The sequence below is a fragment of the Sphaerodactylus townsendi genome, linkage group LG04, assembly GCF_021028975.2.
Source record: "Sphaerodactylus townsendi isolate TG3544 linkage group LG04, MPM_Stown_v2.3, whole genome shotgun sequence".
Classification (NCBI taxonomy): Eukaryota; Metazoa; Chordata; class Lepidosauria; order Squamata; family Sphaerodactylidae; genus Sphaerodactylus; species Sphaerodactylus townsendi.
The window spans coordinates 14,340,265-14,361,340 of NC_059428.1; the positions used below are offsets into that span (position 1 = coordinate 14,340,265).

General features: G+C 44.9%; 1 protein-coding gene across 1 annotated transcript in view; it reads right to left on the reverse strand.

The window, feature by feature from the left end:
* Positions 1-21,076, reverse strand: part of ME3 (malic enzyme 3) — a 148,321-nt gene that overhangs the window by 114,828 nt on the left and 12,417 nt on the right. Inside the window, 4 exon segments of the mRNA XM_048493278.1 lie at positions 9,009-9,109; positions 16,600-16,608; positions 18,588-18,599; positions 20,566-20,669. Of these exon segments, the coding sequence (XP_048349235.1) occupies positions 9,009-9,109; positions 16,600-16,608; positions 18,588-18,599; positions 20,566-20,669 (226 nt within the window).

Genomic DNA, 21,076 nt, shown 5'->3' on the forward strand with positions numbered 1-21,076 from the left:
CTTCTTCTTCTAGATAGCAGCTGCATTCAAGGAGGGAATTCTGAGCAAGGCAGCCACACCTCTGCCTTCACAGCTGAGGGGAGAAATATTTTCACAGATGCTCCAGTCAGACTATTCTCCTTTTCCACAGCTGGGAAAGCTGAAGGATGGTGCAACTCAAAAGTGGTGTGTGATTCTGAGGTGCCCTGTATTAGTGTCAACTTGATGCTTCCTGGCTATTCTTCGGAAGTTTTGAGCGCTCCCTGGTTAAGTGCTTGATGCTTCCTGACTAACCTTCAGACGCACTTTAGTCCCTTCCGCGCATGCAGAATAATGCACATTCAATCCACTTTCACAATTGTTTGCCAGTGGATTTTGCTATTCTGCCCAGTAAAATCCAGCTGCAAAGTACATTGAATGTGGATTGAAAGCAGAGGTGGGATCCAGCAGGTTCTCACAGGTTCCCGAGAGTAGGTTACTAATTATTTGTGTGTGCCGAGAGGGGGTGACTAATTGGTGATTTTGCCATGTGATTTTTGCCTTAGTGACGCCCCTCCTCTCAGCAGTAGCGCGCAGAATTTGAAGCAGTCTAGCAGGAGGTGCACCGGCGTGCGTGGCAGCCTGCGTCTGCGTGCATTCGTTTCCCGCTCAAGGACCGGCGCAGCGACTGCATCCTTGCCACAGCCCCGCCCAGGAACACCCCACCCCCGGAATGCCCGGCCATGCCCCCATCATGCCCTGCCCAGCCCCATTGGCGCTACGCCACTGTTTGAATCCCACCCTGTTACTAAAATTTTTGGATCCCACCACTGATTGAAAGTGTGTTATTCTGCATGTGCGGAAGGGGCCAGCAACAAACAGTTCTTCAAGTACATCAAAAGCAGGAAGCCAGCAAGGGAAGCGGTAGGCCCGTTAGATGACAAAGGAACAAAGGGTGTGCTAAAAGATGGCAGGGAGATTGCAGAGAAGCTGAATGAATTCTTTGCATCTGTCTTCACCCAAGAGGAGGTGAGGAACATTCCTGCACCTGAACCAAGCTTCTTAGGAGGCGAATCCGAGGAACTAGCGAAGATAGTGATAGACAAGGAAGAAGTTCTGGCAGCCATTGATAAACTAAATGTTACCAAATCCCCTGGCCCAGATTGCATTCACCCAAGAGTTCTTAAAGAGCTCAAGCATGAAATTGCTGATCTTCTCACTTTAATATGCAACTTATCCCTGAAATCAGGCTCCATCCCTGAAGACTGGAAGATGGCCAATGTCACACCAATCTTTAAGAAAGGATCTAGGGGGGACCCGGGAAATTACAGGCCAGTCAGTTTGACATCTGTTCCTGGTAAATTAGTAGAATCTATCATTAAAGATAAAATTATAAAACATGTAGAAAAGCAAGACCTGCTGAGAAAGAGTCAGCATGGCTTTTGCAGAGGCGAATCCTGTCTTACAAACTTACTAGAGTTCTTTGAGGGTGTAAACAGGCATGTGGACAGGGGTGAACCGGTGGACATTGCCTACTTGGATTTCCAAAAGGCTTTTGACAAAGTTCCTCACCAGAGACTGTTGAGAAAACTCAGCAATGAAGGAATAAGAGGGGAAGTCCTCCTATGGATTAAAAACTGGTTGAGAAACAGGAAACAAAGAGTGGGTGTAAATGGGAAGTTCTCACAATGGAGAGATGTCGGGAGTGGTGTCCCCCAAGGATCCGTTTTGGGACCAGTGCTCTTTAACCTATTCATAAATGACCTGGAAGTAGGGGTGGGTAGCGTGGTGGCCAAGTTTGCAGATGATACCAAATTATGTAGGGTGGTGAGAACCACAAAGGATTGCGAAGAGCTCCAAGCGGACCTTGATAAATTAGGTGAGTGGGCTCAGAAATGGCAAATGCAGTTCAATGTAGCAAAATGTAAAGTGATGCACATAGGGGCAAAAAATCCAAACTTCACATACACGCTACAGGGGTCAGTGCTATCAGTCACAGACCAGGAAAGGGATTTAGGCGTCTTAGTTGATAGTTCCATGGGACTGTCAACTCAATGCATGGCAGCTGTGAAAAAGGCAAACTCTATGCTGGGGATCATTAGGAAAGGAAATGATAATAAAACTGCAAAGATTGTCATGCCCTTATATAAAGCAGTGGTGCGACCGCACTTGGAGTACTGTGTCCAGTTCTGGTCGCCGCATCTCAAAAAGGATATTGAGGAGATAGAAAAAGTGCAGAGAAGGGCAACAAGGATGATTGAGGGACTGGAGCACCTTCCCTATGAGGAGAGGCTGCAGCGTTTGGGATTCTTTAGTTTGGAGAGGAGGCGGCTGAGGGGGGATATGTTAGAGATCTATCCAAATTAGCTATGCCAGGGTTGAGAATGTTGACAGAGAGAAATTTTTCTCTCTTTCTCCACCAATACTGGAACCAGAGGGCATCCATTAGAAATGCTGGGGAAGGAATTGGGACTATTAAGAAGGAAACGCTGGCTTCACGCAGCGTCATGGAGTTGGTGTTTGGGAATATGCCTTGCAGAGGGTGGTGATGGCCCACTAACCTGGATGAAGCAGCTTTAAAAGGGGCTTGGACAGATTTGTGGAGGAGAGAATCAGTTTATGGCTGCCAATCTTGATCCTCTTGCGTCTGGGATTACCGATACCTTAACAGACCAATTTGATCCGGGGTAACAGCCGCATGAAGGCCGTTGTGTTCACATCACCTTGCATTGAGCTCCGAAGCGCAATGGTGGGCCTCTGCGAGTAGCAGAGAGCTGAATTCGATGGGACTCTAGTCACAGTCCAATGCCGAGCTTGTTCTTATGTTCTTGCTAGTTGTCTGTTGTAAGGAGAGGAAGGAAGGAAAGAGAGCTTACTTAAATACACCTTAGAGTCTCCTTGCAGGAGAAGGAAAGCCGAGGAGTTATAAATCCAGAGCCCTCTTCTTCTTCTAACTTACAGCTACTCACCTAAAGAACAATCCCACAACTAGTGAACGGCTCTCCAGAGTTTCTAGCAGGAATTTCCTAGCAAAATCGAAGCTGCCACCTGTCCATTTTAACTGGAGATGTTGAAGTTAGAACAAAGGGGGGACTTCCTGCATACCAAACTGAAGTTAAGGTGCTGAGACCGAAGCATGCCCTGGGATCACAGAGGGGAAGGCGCAAGAATGATAATAGAAGGGAAAGGAACCGGTTACCAATCAAGGGCTGTCGGTTCTTGATTTTTTTCACCCGCACCGCTTCTCCGAGGGTTTCAAAACAGGGTGAGGTAGGTAGGCAAAGGCGTCTCCTTCTCGTGGTTCAGGTGACTCCTGCCCTGCGAGAAACACAAAATGCAGGCAAGTACTTTTTGGACCTTTTTTTTGTTTCCCATCTTTTGTCTAGTATTATTTCACTGGATTTAAAGAGTCCATTCCTCCAGCGATAGATCTTTGCTGTTCAAATGTTTCGGCCTCTCCGCCATGCCGATGAACTCTCTTACATAATGGGTTGGAACTACTGCACCTACCCCACCACTTCCTTATCTCCTGCTCGCCTGCCGCCACTTTTAGCTTGCTGTCATTTTGACATCTTTTCTCCAGTGTTATTGTGCTGACAGGATCCATCACTCCATTACTACACCTCCTGATCAATCTCAAATGGAGAGCAAGAAGTGGGGAAAGGTAGGCCAGAATTAGAAAGGCCCAAGAAGAGATTGGCGTGTGGCATCTCGGCGCATGTACGTTGCTTCTTTTACACGGAGATTAAGGGGATTCTCACAGTCTGCGAGTGCAGCCCGAGTTTTGGGAAATTAGAGGAAAACTTATCAGCGAAACATATCAGAGAGTCTGAGTCAGAACATAACAGGAGAACTCAGTGGTAGGGCCAGCCCACCCAGAGTGTATAAATAGCCACATACTTCCTACTGCAGGTGCCATTTTGGAAGTTTGCATAAATTATTATCAAAACTCTTCCCCAACCGTCTTAAAATGTTACACTAGCGCTTTGCTATAGTAAAACTGAAGAAGGAATTTCTACAGAGGCGCGGCTCTGAAGCATAATTAGGACCCATACATACAAAATTACCTTACGACAATGAGTCCCTTAGAGTCTACCATCCAGATTTTTTTGATAAGCCTCTTCACATGCAGAGATGCCCTGCTTGCTTACTTTCCGGGGGGCCGCTTAACAATCAGGTGAAGCTGATGCCTAAAAGGCAGCCTACAAGAAACACAACCAGAGAATCATTAGAGGAAAGGGGAGAAGATCCAGAGTCCCCTTCGGGCGAAAGCCCAGACGCTGCAGGAAGGTTTGTTTCAGAACAGGAGAGGACTACAATTCAGGGCCATAAAGGCATCTTTTTGCATGCGGGGGGCGATCCTGGGTGACAGCAGCTCTTTCCCTCTTGGCTGGAATGACAGGAGGTTTAGAGCTTATCTTGATGGGCTAAGCATCAGATTCGGTGATATTTGCCTGTCCTTCCCAACGATAGGACATGGGGAGCCCTGCTTCTCCGGCTCATTGGAGAACAAGTTTATGAGGTCCGACAGCATTCTTGAAGTTGATGATCCCTCAAAGGCTGTAAAATTACCAGCGGTATCTACGACAAACTACGTTCCTGGAGTGGGATAAAAAATGGGGGCGGGTTTTCACGAAAAGCTGCCCTGAACCCTTTTACGAAAGGTGGGCTAGAAATGCGATGATTTTTAAAAAAATGTCATTCCCCAACAAGAGGCTAGACTAGAGTACAGAGAACATGATCTTACTTATTATTATTATTATTATTATTATTATTATTATTATTATTATTATTATTATTATTATTATTATTATTATTATTATTATTATTATTATTATTATTATTATTGTTGCTATTATATTGCTATTATATTTATTGTATTCTATTTGTTGTTGTTATTTTATTTATTTGTTATTAATATTATTATTGTTATTATTATTATTTATTGTATTGTTATTTATTTAGGTTTGGTAGGCAGCTACCTGCCAGATAAAGGTGATTGCAATAAAAACAAAATACAATATAGGACAGGTGGATAATCCAGTTAGAATTACAAACCCTTAAAACCTATAAAGACTCGTGGCAGTAAGTAGCCTTCAATATGCTGATTAATAATAGAAGGCGATCTATTTTAAGCACAGTGATCAGAGCCCTGGGAAGGGAGTTGGCAGATGGTCAATAGATTAGCCAGTGTACAGGACAACATGAAGAGCTAGAACTCCTGAACTCTACTCCAACAGATATTATTATTATTGTGTGTGTGTATTATTATTATTATTATTATTATTATTATTATTATTATTATTATTATTATTATTATTATTATTGCTATTGCTATTGCTATTGCTGTTGTTGTTGTTGTTGTTGTTGTTGTTGTTGTTGTTGTTATTATTATTATTATTATTATTATTATTATTATTATTATTTATTCGATTTGGTAAACCGCCCTACCACCAGCGGGCTCAGGGCGGTGCACAACAAACAAAAATACAATAAGACAAATTGAATAATCCCAGTTAAAATACAAAGCCTTAAAACTATAAAACTACGGCAGCAGTAGTAGCCTTCAATAAATAATTTGATTAATAATAGAAGACGTCTGGCACCCAACACCAGTGATCAAACCCTGGGAAGGGAGGGGATTGGCAGATGGTCCAATAGATAGCCAGTGTGCAGGACAACATGAGGGGCTAGAACTCTGAACTCTGCTCAACAGATAGAACTCTGCTCAACAGATACTGGAGAGAAATAACTCAGATGGCTGATCTTATTAGACATAGCCAAAAGTGGAGCCCTGCTGTAAAACAGAGCCTAGTTATTAGCAGATAGGCCCCTTCCACACATGCAGAATAACGCACTTCCAATCCACTTTCACAACTGTTTGCAAGTGGATTTTGTTATTCCGCACAGTAAAATCCAGCTGCAAAGTGCATTGAAAGTGGATTGAAAGTGCATTATTCTGCATGTGCGGAAGGGGCCAGAGATGAAAGTGTGACTTTGGTAGTAGCGAAAATTCTGTCTATGGAATTCAATGGCGCTATTTCTTAAATTTTAATTGTACCATCACGTATATTTATAAAGCTATGTAAATTTTATAAAACCGTACAGGAAATTTTTTATTGAACTTTTTATATATGAATTTCAGACATTATCTATGTATAAATGTACCACCCCCCTTTTGATCATGATTGTCTACGAGCATTAAATAAATATGGATATGTATACTTTTTTCAAGTTAAAGATGACACCAGCGGCCTACTAACGCCTACCCTTCCTCTACTCACAACAGACCCCTTGTGAGATAGGTGGGGCTGAGAGGGTTTGGACAGAACTGTGACTGGCACAAGGACATACAGCAGGCTTCAGATGCAGGAGTGCAGAAACAAACCTGGGTCACCAGATAAGACTCTGCGCTCATATACAGGAGTGGGGATTCGAACCCAGTTCTCCAGATTAGAGTCCACCACACTTAACCACTACACCACACTGGCCCTCAGTGATTTAAGCGTTTTTACAAATTATATAGATGCATTGGGTCCCCGAACTAAAGTAAAAGTTTCCCTTCAGTCGAATGTTCCAACCCTGGGAGGATTTACCTGCGAGGCAGTGAACTTTTTATAGGCAGACAAGCCTCTTTGTGCCAGGAGTGGTTGCCATTGCTTTTCCTGGTTATTCTTTACCCCCTAGCTATGAGCTAGGTATTCATTTACCAACCAAGAAATGGCTGGCTGGCTGAGTTGGCCATGAGCCAGCTGCCAGGATATCTGACCCACAGGGGGCTCGAACTCCTGACCATGTGAGTGGCAGTGCAAGCACTTAACCACTTCGCTTCATACCGAAGCTCCCTCTAAATGAAAGTGATGACCCTTGGGCAATTTTAATGCAAAGTTAGAGGGCAAAAACCTAAAGCAAATCCATATTAAACTAAATTAATTGTCCAGAACACTGGATGTAGCGTACCTTTAGGGTCATTTATTCCAAGAGGGGGATGCCTATGGGTTTCATTAACAAAAGGACCAGCTGCTCACCGGGGTGGGGTAGGGATATCTGATGAAATAATTCTTGGAGGAGGGTAATGAACTTTCTTCACCCTGTGCCATTTTCTTCATGCAACATGTGATTGGTGTTTGGAATATGCTGCCACAGGAGGGGGTGATGGCCACTAACATGGATAGCTTTAAAAGGGGCTTGGACAGATTTATGGAGGAGAAGTCGATCTTTGGCTACCAATCTTGAACCTCTTTGAGCTGAGATTGCAAATGCCTTAGCAGACCAGGTGCTCAGGAGTAGAGCAGCAGCAGAAGGCCATTGCTTTCACCTCCTGCACGTGAGCTCCCAAAGGCCTGGTGGGCCACTGCGAGTAGCAGAGAGCTGGACTAGATGGACTCTGGTCTGATCCAGCTGGCTTGTTCTTATGTTCTTATGTTCTTAACTGTTGTATACTCCTTGATCCTCTAGGCGGAGCCAGGGATTAACCTTTCTTCTTCAATTCACCCAGCGAACTGCATTTACATTGGAAGCCACTCCGTCAAAGAAACTTTTCAAGAAATTTTGGTCCCCTTAAAGACTGAATAAGTATAGGGGGAGAAGGGAGCACGGTGGATGCTGTGACTCAGCCTGCGTTACGAAGTGGTTTGGAGAAGTGCACAGTCCTGCGAGACTGGGTGTGCCGTTACTCATAATCCTAAACTGCGATTACAGATAGGATGGGAAAGCATACAAAACCCTTTATCCGACGACGAAGAGACTGGAATGCATCCTCCCCCCCCTTCAAATGTGTTTCTAATCCTCCGTGTCTGTGGATTGTGGGGCCGGGCTCTGGTTACTCAAAAACAGCCCCCCAAAAGTAATACAGTCTTGGCCCTGGTGGAATTACAGTCTGCGGATCTCCAAGCAAGGAACAGACGGCAGCTGCTCTCCACAAACTGTTGGCTAATCAGTGTTTGGTTAATCCCACAAGGTCACGCTTAAGATATAAATAAACAAACTGTGGCGCAGCCCTGCTGAAGAGATCTTCTTTGTAAACTGGGCTCTCTGTTTTCCACCAATTTGAAAGCTCTGACTTCAGTTTTCCCTCCAATTAGTTAATGAAGCAGAGCTGTGTTGGCTGGCTGCATAACCCTAATTGTGTTGTTTAATGATTCACGTGCAATTCGGATGGATTAATTTTTGTCTATGAACTGTTAGAAAAAAAAGAGGGAGAAATGCCAAAATCGTTCATGCATCTTAATGTGCTTTAACTGGCAAACTTCCACCATGCCTAATATCTACTGTTCCTGTCTTAAAAGCTTGCTACGCACCTTAGCGTAGAAGGAGAAACACCTTGCCCCACTTACTTTAGAAACCACTGAACAGGAAGAAAGTAAATTTCTTTGAAGTTTGGTGTTGGAAGAGAGTATTACAGATACTTTGAAATGCCAAAATAGATAAATAAGTGGGTTCTAGATCAAATCACCATCATGATTGAGAGGAAATATGTAGAGCTTTAAATTTGAAGAATTTACAATTTTATTGTAATTTTTATGATGTTATATATGTATGTTCGATGTAAGCTGCCCCAAGTCTGAGAGGGGACAGGCGGTATAGCAACTAACTAACTAACTAACTAACTAACTAACTAACTAACTAACTAACTAACTAACTAGGCAGCGGGCTCTGCCAGAAGCCATGGGAATCTTTAAAAATCTCCTTCTTTGGAGGTTTTTAAACAGAGGCTGGATGAACATATGTCAGGAGAGCTTTAATTGTGTATTCCTGAATGGCAGGGGGTTGGACTAGATCAGTGGTCTGTAACCTGTGGCTCTTCAGATGTTCATGGACTATAGTCCAATTGGCCATGCTGGCAGGGGCTGATGGGAATTGTAGTCTATGAACATCTGGAGAAATCTGAGGAATTACAGACTCAAGGACTAGATGGTTCTTGGGGTCTCTTCCAACTCTATGATTCTATTCTATGATTCTATGAGTCCGCAGCTACCCTACCTCAGGGTGTGGTGAGGCTAGCCCTGGTTACAGCCATAGCTCAGGGCTTGGATGATGGCATCTCTTACCCTGAATGTCGTCATTGAATGTGCAGTATCGGTTCCGATACTTGTTGGAGAGAATGTCAGGAATGCGTTAGGCGTTATGGCTTAAAGTCTTCCAAAAAGAGCTGAGATGAGAGGCAATTCATCCCATACCCTGGATATTAAAAACAAAACAAAACATGAACAGTGTTTGAGGGATGTCTTGTTATTCGTGCCAAGACTGCTGTATAAAGTCAGGCCTCCCTTAGGCCCCTTCTGCGCACATGCAGAATAATACACCTTCAATCCACTTTCAGAATTGTTTGCAAGTGGGTTTTGCTATTCCACACAGTAAAATCCAGCTGCAAAGTGCATTGGAAGTGGATTGAAAATGCATTATTCTGCATGTGCGGAAGGGGCCTTAACCTTGTCTTCTTTCCAGGAAGATTTAGAAAACCATATTTGCCAGGAACTCAAACACGATTCCTAGCACAAGGCCCAGGTTCTCAACCTGTGGATTGTGACGCTTACTGGGGGGTCAAAAGCGACCCTTTCACAGAGGTCAGCCCTAAGACTCTCTCTGCATCAGTGTTCTCCATCTGTAAAATGGATAAATGTTAGGGTTGGGGATCCCCACAACCACAGAGAGCGGTATTATTAAAGGGTTGCGACATTAGGAAGGTTGAGAACCACTGTTCTAGCACCATGTCCATAAGGACTCAATGGCAATGCTGGTAGCAGGTGTAGGCCAGATGGGAAATGTAGGCCCCACTTCAAATTGCTCATTAAGTGTTTTCGTAATCAGTGCTAAATACATATGAGACTCAGGTCCCTTCCGCACACGCAGAATAATGAACTTTCAATCCACTTTCAGTGCACTTTGCAGCTGGATTTTTTACTGTCTTGAGGAATAGCAAAATCCCACTTACCGAAACAATTTGTGAAAGTTGGATTGAAAAGTACCATCATTCTGCATGTTGATAGGAAGAGGCCTCAGTGGCCACAGTGTATTAAAAAACTACATTGCCTTTGGGATTCCCAGTATTGCAAGAGAACTTTGGGGCAGAAAATTGCTTGTCCAGCTGCTCTGGATGCTGTCTGAAAAATCTGATGTGAATAAGCAGAGAAAACACCTATGGCTTTAAATCAGAAACCAGACCCAGACACGTTGTGCTTGGTTGGTGCGAAGGCCATAGAAAACCCCATTCAGAGAGGCTCCCTCAAGGACTCCTGTCTTTTGTCCACCTGTCGCGGATGGAAGGACTTTTTTGTTGATCTTTATTAACCATTTTTTCCAGTGTTAAAAAGTGTCTGTCAGCAAGGATACAAAGGAAGGCGCATTTACGGCCTCTGTGTGAAGATCTGGACAAGCAACTCGGTCATGTTTCACCAAATGTCCTACTTTTAAGAGAGAGAGAGAAAGAAAAGAACAGGCCTTCTGCAAAAACCATCCCTCATCTTATTCATTTTTTTAGACAAGTACGAGTCTTTTTGGAAGCTTATCCTGAGACATGCTATATAAAACGTCCCCTCCCTACAAACAGCATCAAGACCTCGCTCGGGTTCTACAATACTCCCATGCTCCACAACAGAGGTGTGTCTAGGGAAAATGTAGCCCGGCGCAAAATCTGAGTTTTCCACCGCCACCCCCCCACCTCCGTATGGGTGGCCCTCCCCCACCATGACCAAACAATTTTTTTTGCACCAGGTCATCTCAAAGTCAGGGGTGTGGGGGGTGGCCCCCACATGACTAATAATGGAATGCACCGCCTGGGACCAAATGTTGATGACGCTTATATGTTTCCCTGACAGAGAATTGCGCCCCTGCTCCACAAAACTTTGGCCCCTTCCGCACACGCAAAATAATGCGTTTTCAAACCACTTTCACAACTGTTTGCAAGTGGATTTTGCTATTCCGCACAGCTTCAAAGAGCACTGAAAGCAGTTTGAAAGTGCATTATTCTGCATGTGCGGAATGGGCCTTTGTCTAGGTCCCTTGTTGTTCAATGGGAGAGTTATGACACATATTTTGATTCTACCTATACCGAAGTTTAACTTCACTAGAGGCACCACCAAAGTTTCTTTGGTTTTGTTTGAAGACTTTCATGAAGAGGTGAAAAGAGTAGGAGAGAAACAGAGTTGGGGAAGGACCAGCCATGTGGTAAAATAATTAAAAGTGGGTCCTGAGGTAGAAGTTGTGGCTGATATCAGGTCTAGAAGATATGTAGAGAACTGGCCCAGAACTTCAACATGAGCTCAAAAGGTTAAGGATGATGTAGGGTGTTTCCGAACAGTCAAAATATCCCGGGATGAGTGAGAAAAATATCCCAGTTCAACCATGAATTCTGCACAGCTCCCGGTGCAAATGCGGGTCTGCCCCAGTGCTGCCCCATGATATTTCCCTTACCCTGGAATATTCAAAAATCGCCAGTTTGGCGGTTCTTTTTTTAAATCCTGGGGGGACCCTGCTGCCATGCAATCACCATGGGAGCAGACCCGGTATATTTTCCCTGCCTCACCACTTTCCTGCTACAGGGAAACTTATCGCCATTTAGAGCTAGCGAGAGCATGGATCCAGAGTAGGAAAGGGAAAGCTGGGGCCAGAGATGAGGCCCAGTCCCTCTGTCTTCTGATCAATGGAAATGCAAAATACAAGAGGCCCGGGATGTGCAGAACAAACTGGCCTACGCTGCAGGGCTGTGGTAAAGACTGCTGTGGTTGTAAATGTGAAGTGCTTTGAAAACTGAGGTAGCAGCCACACAGTGTTAGACACTGCTCTATGGCCCATCCGCACATGCAGAATAATGCAACTTGCTCTCAATCGTTTTGTACAGTACCTGTCAGAAAGGTACCTGTCAGGTATTGTTTAGTCAGTACCTGTCAGAAAGGCTGAAGCCCTAGGGCACAGGTAACAGTGCCTCAGCAAAAACAAATTGACAGCCCCCTAGTCCCTGAGGGGTCTGTAGGCTTCGGCCTACTCGCCCTTATGGATAATATGGTCCTGGACCCAAGCCACAGAGTCCTTAACACACATACAAGAAAGGCATTTAAAAAGCATCTTCCTATGCTCTATATTGGGCTTTGAAGAATCCACACTTGTAAAAAATTTTCTGAAATCCCAATTCCAAAGCAATTGGTTTCCCGCCAACTTCTGGAGAGCTATAAAGGGAAGGTCCCCCAGCCGGGCTTGCTTCAACTGCCCTGGTAAACTCTTCATGCTACGGGCGCTGACATTTATAGAGGGAATATCTGATGTCCAAATTCCTCCTGAAATGCTCAACGCTGACTGGTGCACGTTTCAAAGAAAAAACGAAGCTTTCCTACAGTTTTCGCCTCTTTATGCTTGAAAATGGAAAAGGTCAGCCTCGGTTTGCATGATAGAACCAGCAGAACAAATGAACAGCAGGGCAAGCATCTGCGTGGATGGAGGGAAAAAAATACACATTCTTAGCTAGCCAATGATGCAAGAATCATTCTGACATCCACTAATGGTCCAGTTCATGTTGGGCTCTGTCACTTCAAACTACAAGTTGGGGAGAGCTTCTGATCTCCACGTGGAAAGCTAGCCCATTAGGCAGAACAGTTTCTTCTTGATTTACACCCTACTTTTCTAGGTGAAGGGATGATTTTCTTATCTTTTACAATCTGGGGTAGCCTTCCAAATTTAAGAACGTAAGAACATAAGAATGAGCCTGCTGGATCAGACCAGAGTCCATCTAGTCCAGCACTCTGCTACTCGCAGTGGCCACCAAGTGCCTTTGGGAGCTCACATGTAGGATGTGAAAGCAATGGCCTTCTGCTGCTGCCGCTGCTCCCGAGCACCTGGTCTGCTAAGGCATTTTGCAATCTCAGATCAAGGAGGATCAAGATTGGTAGCCATAGATCGACTTCTCCTCCATAAATCTGTCCAAGTCCCTTTTAAAGCTATCCAGGTTAGTGGCCATCACCACCTCCTGTGGTGCTCCAATCCCTCAATTATCCTCGTTGCCCTTCTCTGCCCTTTTTCTATACCCTTTTTAAGATGTGGCGACCAGAACTGAACACAGTACTCCCAGTGCGGTCGCACCACTGCTTTATATAAGCGCATGACAATCCTTGCAGTTTTATTATCAATTCCTTTCCTAATCATCCCCAGCATAGAGTTTGCCTTTTTCACAGCTGCCATTCATTGAGTTGACATTCCCATGGAACTATCAACTATCAATTTGTCTGAAGTGGGACTGTGTCTGGAAGGGACTGGATCATTTGCTCTTCCTGTATGGTCAAAATCAATCCACAGACAACTAATGCAATTCGAATGTTTACAATTCATCAGCAAGTAGTCAGGGCCAAGACTTAGTGCTCAGTGTACCTCTGCCCGGCCTGAGCCACTTCGCATCATGAAAAGGGGCTTGGACAGATTTATGGAGGAGAAGTCGATTTATGGCTACCAATCTTGATCCTCCTTCATCTGAGATTGCAAATGCCTTAACAGTCCAGGTGATCGGGAGCAACAGCGGCAGAAGGCCCTTGCTTTCACATCCTGCACGTGAGCTCCCAAAGGCACCTGGTGGGCCACTGCGAGTAGCAGAGAGCTGGACTAGATGGACTCTGGTCTGATCCAGCAGGCATGTTCTTATGTTCTTGTGTGTGTGTGTGTGTGTCTAAACCACTTCGTATCATGAATATGTTGTGGGGGGGGTTGGGGTTGGGTCTGAATCATTTCATATCATGAATATGTTGGGGGCGGGGGGGGGGGGCAGGTCACTTGCGTAAAAAATTCCCAGCATGTCGAAGTCCAGGCTAGAACCCTTCTGATGTCAGAACGCTTCTCTTCGCCTTCTCTGCGCTTTCCATATGGAGGGAATCTGCTTGTTTGGAAGAGCATTTAGGCTGCCTATCTGCAGTCTAAAGTGACAGGCCAGTCAAGGGTTTATTACTTGGCCTTTGTTCTACGGAGATAAACGGGATTTGCGTTGATCTGCGCTAAACCCTACTGAAAACAATGGGATGGGATCCAGTCCTCACTAAGCCCCGCTGGAAAGTATCCAGCATAGTTGGGAGTATTTGAGACTGTTCTTCTTCAAGGGACTTAAACATTCTTGCAATGGGAAAGAGGGAGAGAAGCGAAGGGAAAAGGCATAAAGAGGAGAACAATGAACATATATGGCATACAAAGCAAGTTCTGTTTGTGGATTGGAGCTGGCAATCTGTCCTCTGGTCCAAAAAGGATGAAGACATATGGCCTAGATTAGCCTAGCCCTAGGCTCATCATAGCTCAGAAGCTAAGCAGAGTTGTCCCTGGTCTGAACTTCGGTGGGAGACCATCAAGGAAGACCAGGATTGCTATGCGTAGGAAGGCAATGGCAAACCACCTCTACTAATCTCTTGCATTGAAAATCCCACGGTGTGTGATGGAACTGTGCTGTAGATCTAGCAGCATCACACATACGTGTTAAAAGGGTCTTTGATCTCCGAATGGGGAAACCAAAAGGCCATGGAAATTTACCCAGGACAGGAAGATGCCCAAATAAGACACTTCAAAGGCTTTGGGTAACCGCATGGCAGTAATAAGAGTTTTCTTGGAGACTAAAGAACAAAGACCAGGTGATTCTACCATGGGCTAAGAGAAGCATCTCTTGGCAGGAGGTCTGAACAGAACCGTTAGAATGTATTCAGCTGAGCAATCTCTGTAACTGCATTTATGTTTTATTTCTTTTATTTCTGTTTTTCAATAAATTTTTGAGAACTCAGCTGGCCTGGAGTCATTGGAGGGAAAAGAACCTGGGATCAGGGCGAGATAAGCATGGCTCTCCCAAGCTTGATCTCACCTCAATCATAACATGGACCATAACATGGTCACCATAAGTTGGCTGTGACTTGACGGCATTCTATTATTATTGCTGTTAAAACTAGGAAATGGTCCCTTAAGGACATCAGTAGCCATTCAATTAGACCACCAGATTAGATATACGAGCTCTTAACCTCCTTAAGCCTTAGAGAAGGAGGGTGAGGCACAACTCCCCTACTCAAAATAGGCGAGCAAAAGATACTGGCTTCGGAGGAGGAAGAAAGGCGGAGGTGGGGAAGCTGGCATCCCGGCGTGGAGAGGGACTGGATTCATTCTCCTCTCCCTCTCCTTCTGAGGCTGACTTGGTGAGGGAGGAACTGGAGAGCCCCGCCAACAGGGGGCACCACAGCAAGTCTTATTTTCTACATCTGTGACTTTTTTGGAGGAGCAATAATAAAAAAATATTGTGTGCTGAACTGTTCAAACATATCTTTTTTGAAGGCATGTGTAGGCCTGAACAGGATCATAACTGCAACGTGTAGACGTATCTTAAGCCTCTTTCCCCTGAGCCATTTTGTTAACCTGAAACATCCCTGGGGAGGTGCTAATTGCCCCATGGGGGAAAACAGGCAGATCCTATCAGTGCACACAGAGCAGCAGTGGCGTAAGAGGTTAAGAGCTCATGTATCTAATCTGGAGGAACCGGGTTTGATTCCCAGCTCTGCCGCCTGAGCTGTGGAGGCTTATCTGGGGAATTCAGATTAGCCTGTGCACTCCCACACACGCCAGCTGGGTGACCTTGGGCTAGTCACAGCTTCTCGGAGCTCTCCCAGCCCCACCCACCTCACAGGGTGTTTGTTATGAGGGGGGAAGGGCAAGGAGATTGTAAGCCCCTTTGAGTCTCCTGCAGGAGAGAAAGGGGGGATATAAATCAAAACTCCTCCTCCTCCTCTTATTATTATTATTCTTATTATTATTAGGGCAATCGGCAGTCCTTCAGGGCTGTTGCAGGTCAAGAAAACAGCATGGGAGGGAAGGCATAAGCCCCCTCTCCCTGCATGCCATGGTCGCAATCTAAATCAGGCCCTCACGTGCCTGGGATTCCAGGACAGAACTTGTAACACACATTTGATGGTACAAACTGGAGGAAACACACAGTTAGGCCTCCAGCCATTATTCTACAGCAGTTCAGACTGATTTAACCTCTGGAACATATGAAGACATGAAGTTGCCGTAACGCTGAATCAGACTATTGGTCCGTAGAGGTCTATATTGTCTGTTCTGACAAGCAAACGGCTCTCTAGGGTCTCGTGCCTTACTCTTAACTATGCACTTAAGACAGCGTTGTACTCCCTTGATTCCAGCGAAGCTAATGGTTTTGGAGTTAAATATGAAGTAATGTTCTCCTTGCTGGCAGGCTGCTCTTCCATTCCTCTCTTCCTCCGCCTTCCTCCGCTAAAAGAAATGCATTGCCTCACTGGATCTTTCAGAATGTCCTGCAAACTGTCAAAACAGGGCAGGCTGATAAACCGGGCAAAGCTCCTGTTTTCACAATTATCCCTCACAAAACGGGCTGCGACGGGAACGGAAATAGGAGAGAGGAGTTGAAAGTTTAATGAGACTTCAGCGACAGTGTTTGCAAGAGTGTGGGAGGGCAGCCAATTAGATCTCTCAAATGCCCATCAATCTAAAGAGGAGGCGGGGCTGTGAAAACGTGCCAGGACTTTCAGGATAGCTGGAGCCAGAGTTGGACAATACTGTCCACTATGGTCAAAGAAGAAGAAGAGTTTGGATTTATACCCGACCTTTCTCTCCTGTAAGGAGACTCAAGGTGGCTTACAATCTCCTTTCCCTTCCTCTCCCCACAACAGACACCTTGTGAGGTAGGTGGGGCTGAGAGAACTGACTAGCCCAAGGTCACCCAGCAGGAATTGTAGGAGTGTGGAAACGTATCTGGTTCACCAGACAAGTCTTCGCCACTCAGGTGGAGGAGTGGGGAATCAAACCCGGTTCTCCAGATTAGAATCCACCTGCTCTTAACCACTACACCACGCTGGCTCTCAGAGTGGAGTTAGTTCAATTGTGTCACATGGAATGAAGATCCAAAGAGATCAATGGCTTTTAGCAGCAGTGGCGTAGGAGGTTAAGAGCTCTTGTATCTAATCTGGAGGAACCGGGTTTGATTCCCTGCTCTGCCGCCTGAGCTGTGGAGGCTTATCTGGGGAATTCAGATTAGCCTGTGCACTCCCACACACGCCAGCTGGGTGACCTTGGGCTAGTCACAGCTTCTCGGAGCTCTCTCAGCCCCACCCACCTCACAGGGTGTTTGTTGTGAGGGGGGAAGGGCAAGGAGATTGTAAGCCCCTTTGAGTCTCTTACAGGAGAGAAAGGGGGGATATAAATCCAACTCTTCTTCTTCTTTTAATATCAAGTAAAGCACATTTCCAAAGAGATCAATGGTTCTTAATATCAAGAGATCAATGGTTCTTAATATCAAGAGATCAATGGTTCTTAATATCAAGTAAAGAGAGGAATTACTACGAGAACATAACTTTTTAAATAGCTGGCAGGTAAAATCCAATCTTGACTGGCACCTCGGTGTGAAGGCACTTAAAAAGAAGAGGTGTTGCTTCAGCGGCATTCAGTGGTGTGAGTACAACGAGGGCTAGTTTTAAACTTTAACCTTTAGAGACCGTCAATCAATGGTGCAAGCTTCCTCACCTAATAGGAACCAGCCTTCTTCATACCAGTGATACTACAGTTTTGCAAACTGCCGGAAAAGCCAACTCCTGCTTGCAATGCCCATTTTGCTCTTGAGTGGAGCACCCTACGATATTTCTAATCCCAGACCACGCTACGGGGGATATGATCAACAGGTGAAGCATCACTTGAGATCCCATGGTTCAGCAATTTAAAATGTCAAGGAAGGGAAAGAGGATCTGGATGAAGAGTCACCATTTAGGCCAGCAAATCTGTTTTCAATGTAGTGTCTTTCCTCATCATGTGATCTGATGCATAATCTCTGGCCATAGTACAGTACAGGAGCAGCAGTGGCATAGTGGTTAAGAGCAGGTGCATTCTAATCTGAAGGAACTGGGTTTGATTCCCAGTTCTGCCGCCTGAGCTGTGGAGGCTTATCTGGGGAATTCAGATTAGCCTGTGCACTCCCACACACGCCAGCTGGGTGACCTTGGGCTAGTCACAGCTTCTCGGAGCTCTCTCAGCCCCACCTACTTCACAGGGAGTTTGTTGTGAGAGGGGAAGGGCAAGGAGATTGTAAGCCCCTTTGAGTCTCCTGCAGGAGAGAAAGGGGGGATATAAATCCAAACACTTCCTCTTCTTCTAATCTATAATGTTACCTGTGGGACTGCCTCTCCCAGCAATGTCAGATGCTGCGATCAGCAAATAACAACCTACTGATGGTCTCTGGCCCAAAAGATGCCATGACCCTGGCTCCTACCTGGTGGAGCGCTCCATCTAGCAAGACCTGGAATGTGATGAAATTCTGAAGGCCGATAAGATGGGGCTGTTCCACCAGGCTTAGGGTTGGGGCAGCTACGGCTGTACCATCCAAATGGCTTCCCTCTTCTCCTCCCCTCTATTTTTTATATCAGTAGGATTTTAATTTAATCTGATTTTATTTGAGATCTGGGTTTTACTTCTTTATTGGATTGAATACGCTGCCCGTCCCCTCCTGGGCTCAATGGAATACTCTGGTTTTAACTGTTGTTATTTGTGGTTTTATGTTTGATGGTATTTCAGAGGTCGGAAGCCACCTTGAGCTTGAAAGGGGAAGGACAGAATATAAATATAATAAAATTGGATTTAATTTTAAAATAGGGAATGATGGGAACTGTAGTCCATATCTGGAGGGCTGCGAGTTTGCAGGGTAAAGAGATGATCTAGGGGTCAGATTAGCATGTTTCTATTTCTTGAACTTATTGAAAGTTTCTTATTTCTTATAGAAAGTTTCACAGAGCATCTAACTAGACATTAAGGCAGCCATGGGCCAGACCTGTGGCTACCAACGCTACTTTAGAGAAGAATTTTGCCATTTAAAAAATGCCACAAGGGTCCAATCCTGATCGGGGCCACTCAGCATAGTGGGACCAGGTGATCTTGATCCCGCACCCCTCCCAATACCTTTTTAGGAGCAGCAGTGGTGTAGGAGGTTAAGAGCTCGTGTATCTAATCTGGAGGAACCGGGTTTGATTCCCAGCTCTGCCGCCTGAGCTGTGGAGGCTGATCTGGGGAATTCAGATTAGCCTGTACTCTCCCACACACGCCAGCTGGGTGACCTTGGGCTAGTCACAGCTTCTCGGAGCTCTCTCAGCCCCACCCACCTCACAGGGTGTTTGTTGTGAGGGGGGAAGGGCAAGGAGATTGTAAGCCCCTTTGAGTCTCCTGCAGGAGAGAAAGGGGGGGATATAAATCCAAACTCTTCTTCTTCTTTAATTGTTAAAACAATGTCCTACAGCTGTCTCAGCGCTTGAGGATATAAGATTAAGTGGTCCAACTGAACTACAGGGCACTTTTAAATAGTCAAATTCATCTCTACAATGATGTTCAGTTTGGCCCCAAACCAGAACAAAAAAGGAGGTTCAGGAATTCAAAATGTATTGCGTCAAAGAGAACAGATTGCATTACTGTTATGAATAATAAAGTCTAATAACAAATCTCACGTTGGCTTTGGCAAAATCTGTTTCCCGGTCAGTCAAAAAAAATAATGACTAGCCTGCAGTGCCTATCATTAAGCAGCTAATTGCGCCACATTTGACCATACAGTAGCATGAACAGCAGCTTGATGGCACTAATGATTGGAATATTAGAATAATTGCTCTCCTTTTATTCCCTTTCCTGAGTCCAGATGCATTCCACTTTTGTCTGAGCTGGCAGGAGGTCTCCCCAGTGATCCACAGGTCCTTCTCTGAATGCAGAAGCCTGAATAGCAAGACTAATTGTACTTTTAAAAGAACTTTGTAAAATCAAAATGTTCTGCAAAATTGGTAGGAAAAAAAATATGACCAATCTCGCTGGATCTTGCATGCCAGTCACCTTGATGCATTTTTACCCAACTATTTTAGGTTCTAACAACATATTAAAACGTCATGTGGATCTACAGAAACTGAGGGAATCTCTCCTTGTCTCCTAATCTCATAAATCTTCCAAGAAGAAGAAGAAGAAGAAGAAGAAGAAGAAGAAGAAGAAGAAGAAGAAGAAGAAGAAGAAGAAGAAGAAGAAGAAGAAGGACTTATATCACTCCACACTGTAATTCCTATAACAGACTGGCAAGCTAAGCCAGTATTGCTATCACTATAGTGTACAAGACAGCCAGATATTGGGAGAGCCGGGAAAACCCGCAGAGCTAGAATGAACCTCAATCAAATGTAGATTGTTCAGTGCATGGAAATTTGGTCCATGAGAAAGAATTCAATCACATAAGCTGCTATTGTAGAGTCTCAAGTTGATACAGACCAGATGCGCATTTATGGAATCAGTGGATTCCAACCTTCAGTCGCAAGAGTTTACATGGGGAAACATGCCTCTCTGTCTTCTGGAAGGATCTGTGATGATATCTGTCAATTGTAAGAAATGCTAGTCTCCTATCAGATTTCCACGGATATAAATAATCTTGTCTGGAGTCTTCAAGCACAAGAGGTAAGACATCCCAGATGCCACCCGTATGGAATTACGGCCATTATTAAAAAAGCGATTGTCAATACTGCTGGAATCTCAGCTGAAAGCGAAATGTTTACTTGACTCATTTTCAGCTGTTTTGATTTCAAAGAGGTTAAAGGGAGAACAACATGGGCCACACAACATTCCACTCACTTGTTTGAGACAGCCTGCATGAACTCGTCAATCAGGTCATCATACAGTTTCCCACGAACCCTCTTGTGTTTCAGACCAATGTACAGCGGGTCATTCAGAAGGGCCTAAAACAGGGTGAGAAAAAAAACGAGAATCGTTCAGAAGGGCCGAAAACAGAGCGAGAAAAAAAACGAGAAGTTCGTCCACTGCGTTTCGCTATGGAAGACGAAAATTCACCCTCCACAAGTTTCTGCTGTTTTCGAGGGTCATCAATGTCTATCTTTCTCCAAGACCCAATCACTTCTTTCCACTCTGTTCCCCAGGGGTCCTAAAACACAGCATGGCATGCTACACATACACATAAAGTCTTCTGAAAGTTCTACTGGGCGACCATGATTTGTGCTGTGTTTCAAAACACCTGGGCAATGAAGGAAAGAGTGTTCTGTACCCTGGCACCTGGGCGGGAAAGACAGAGCTGAACTAAATGTTATATATCACAGCATATCTAATCCAGGAGCTATAATTTCCAAAT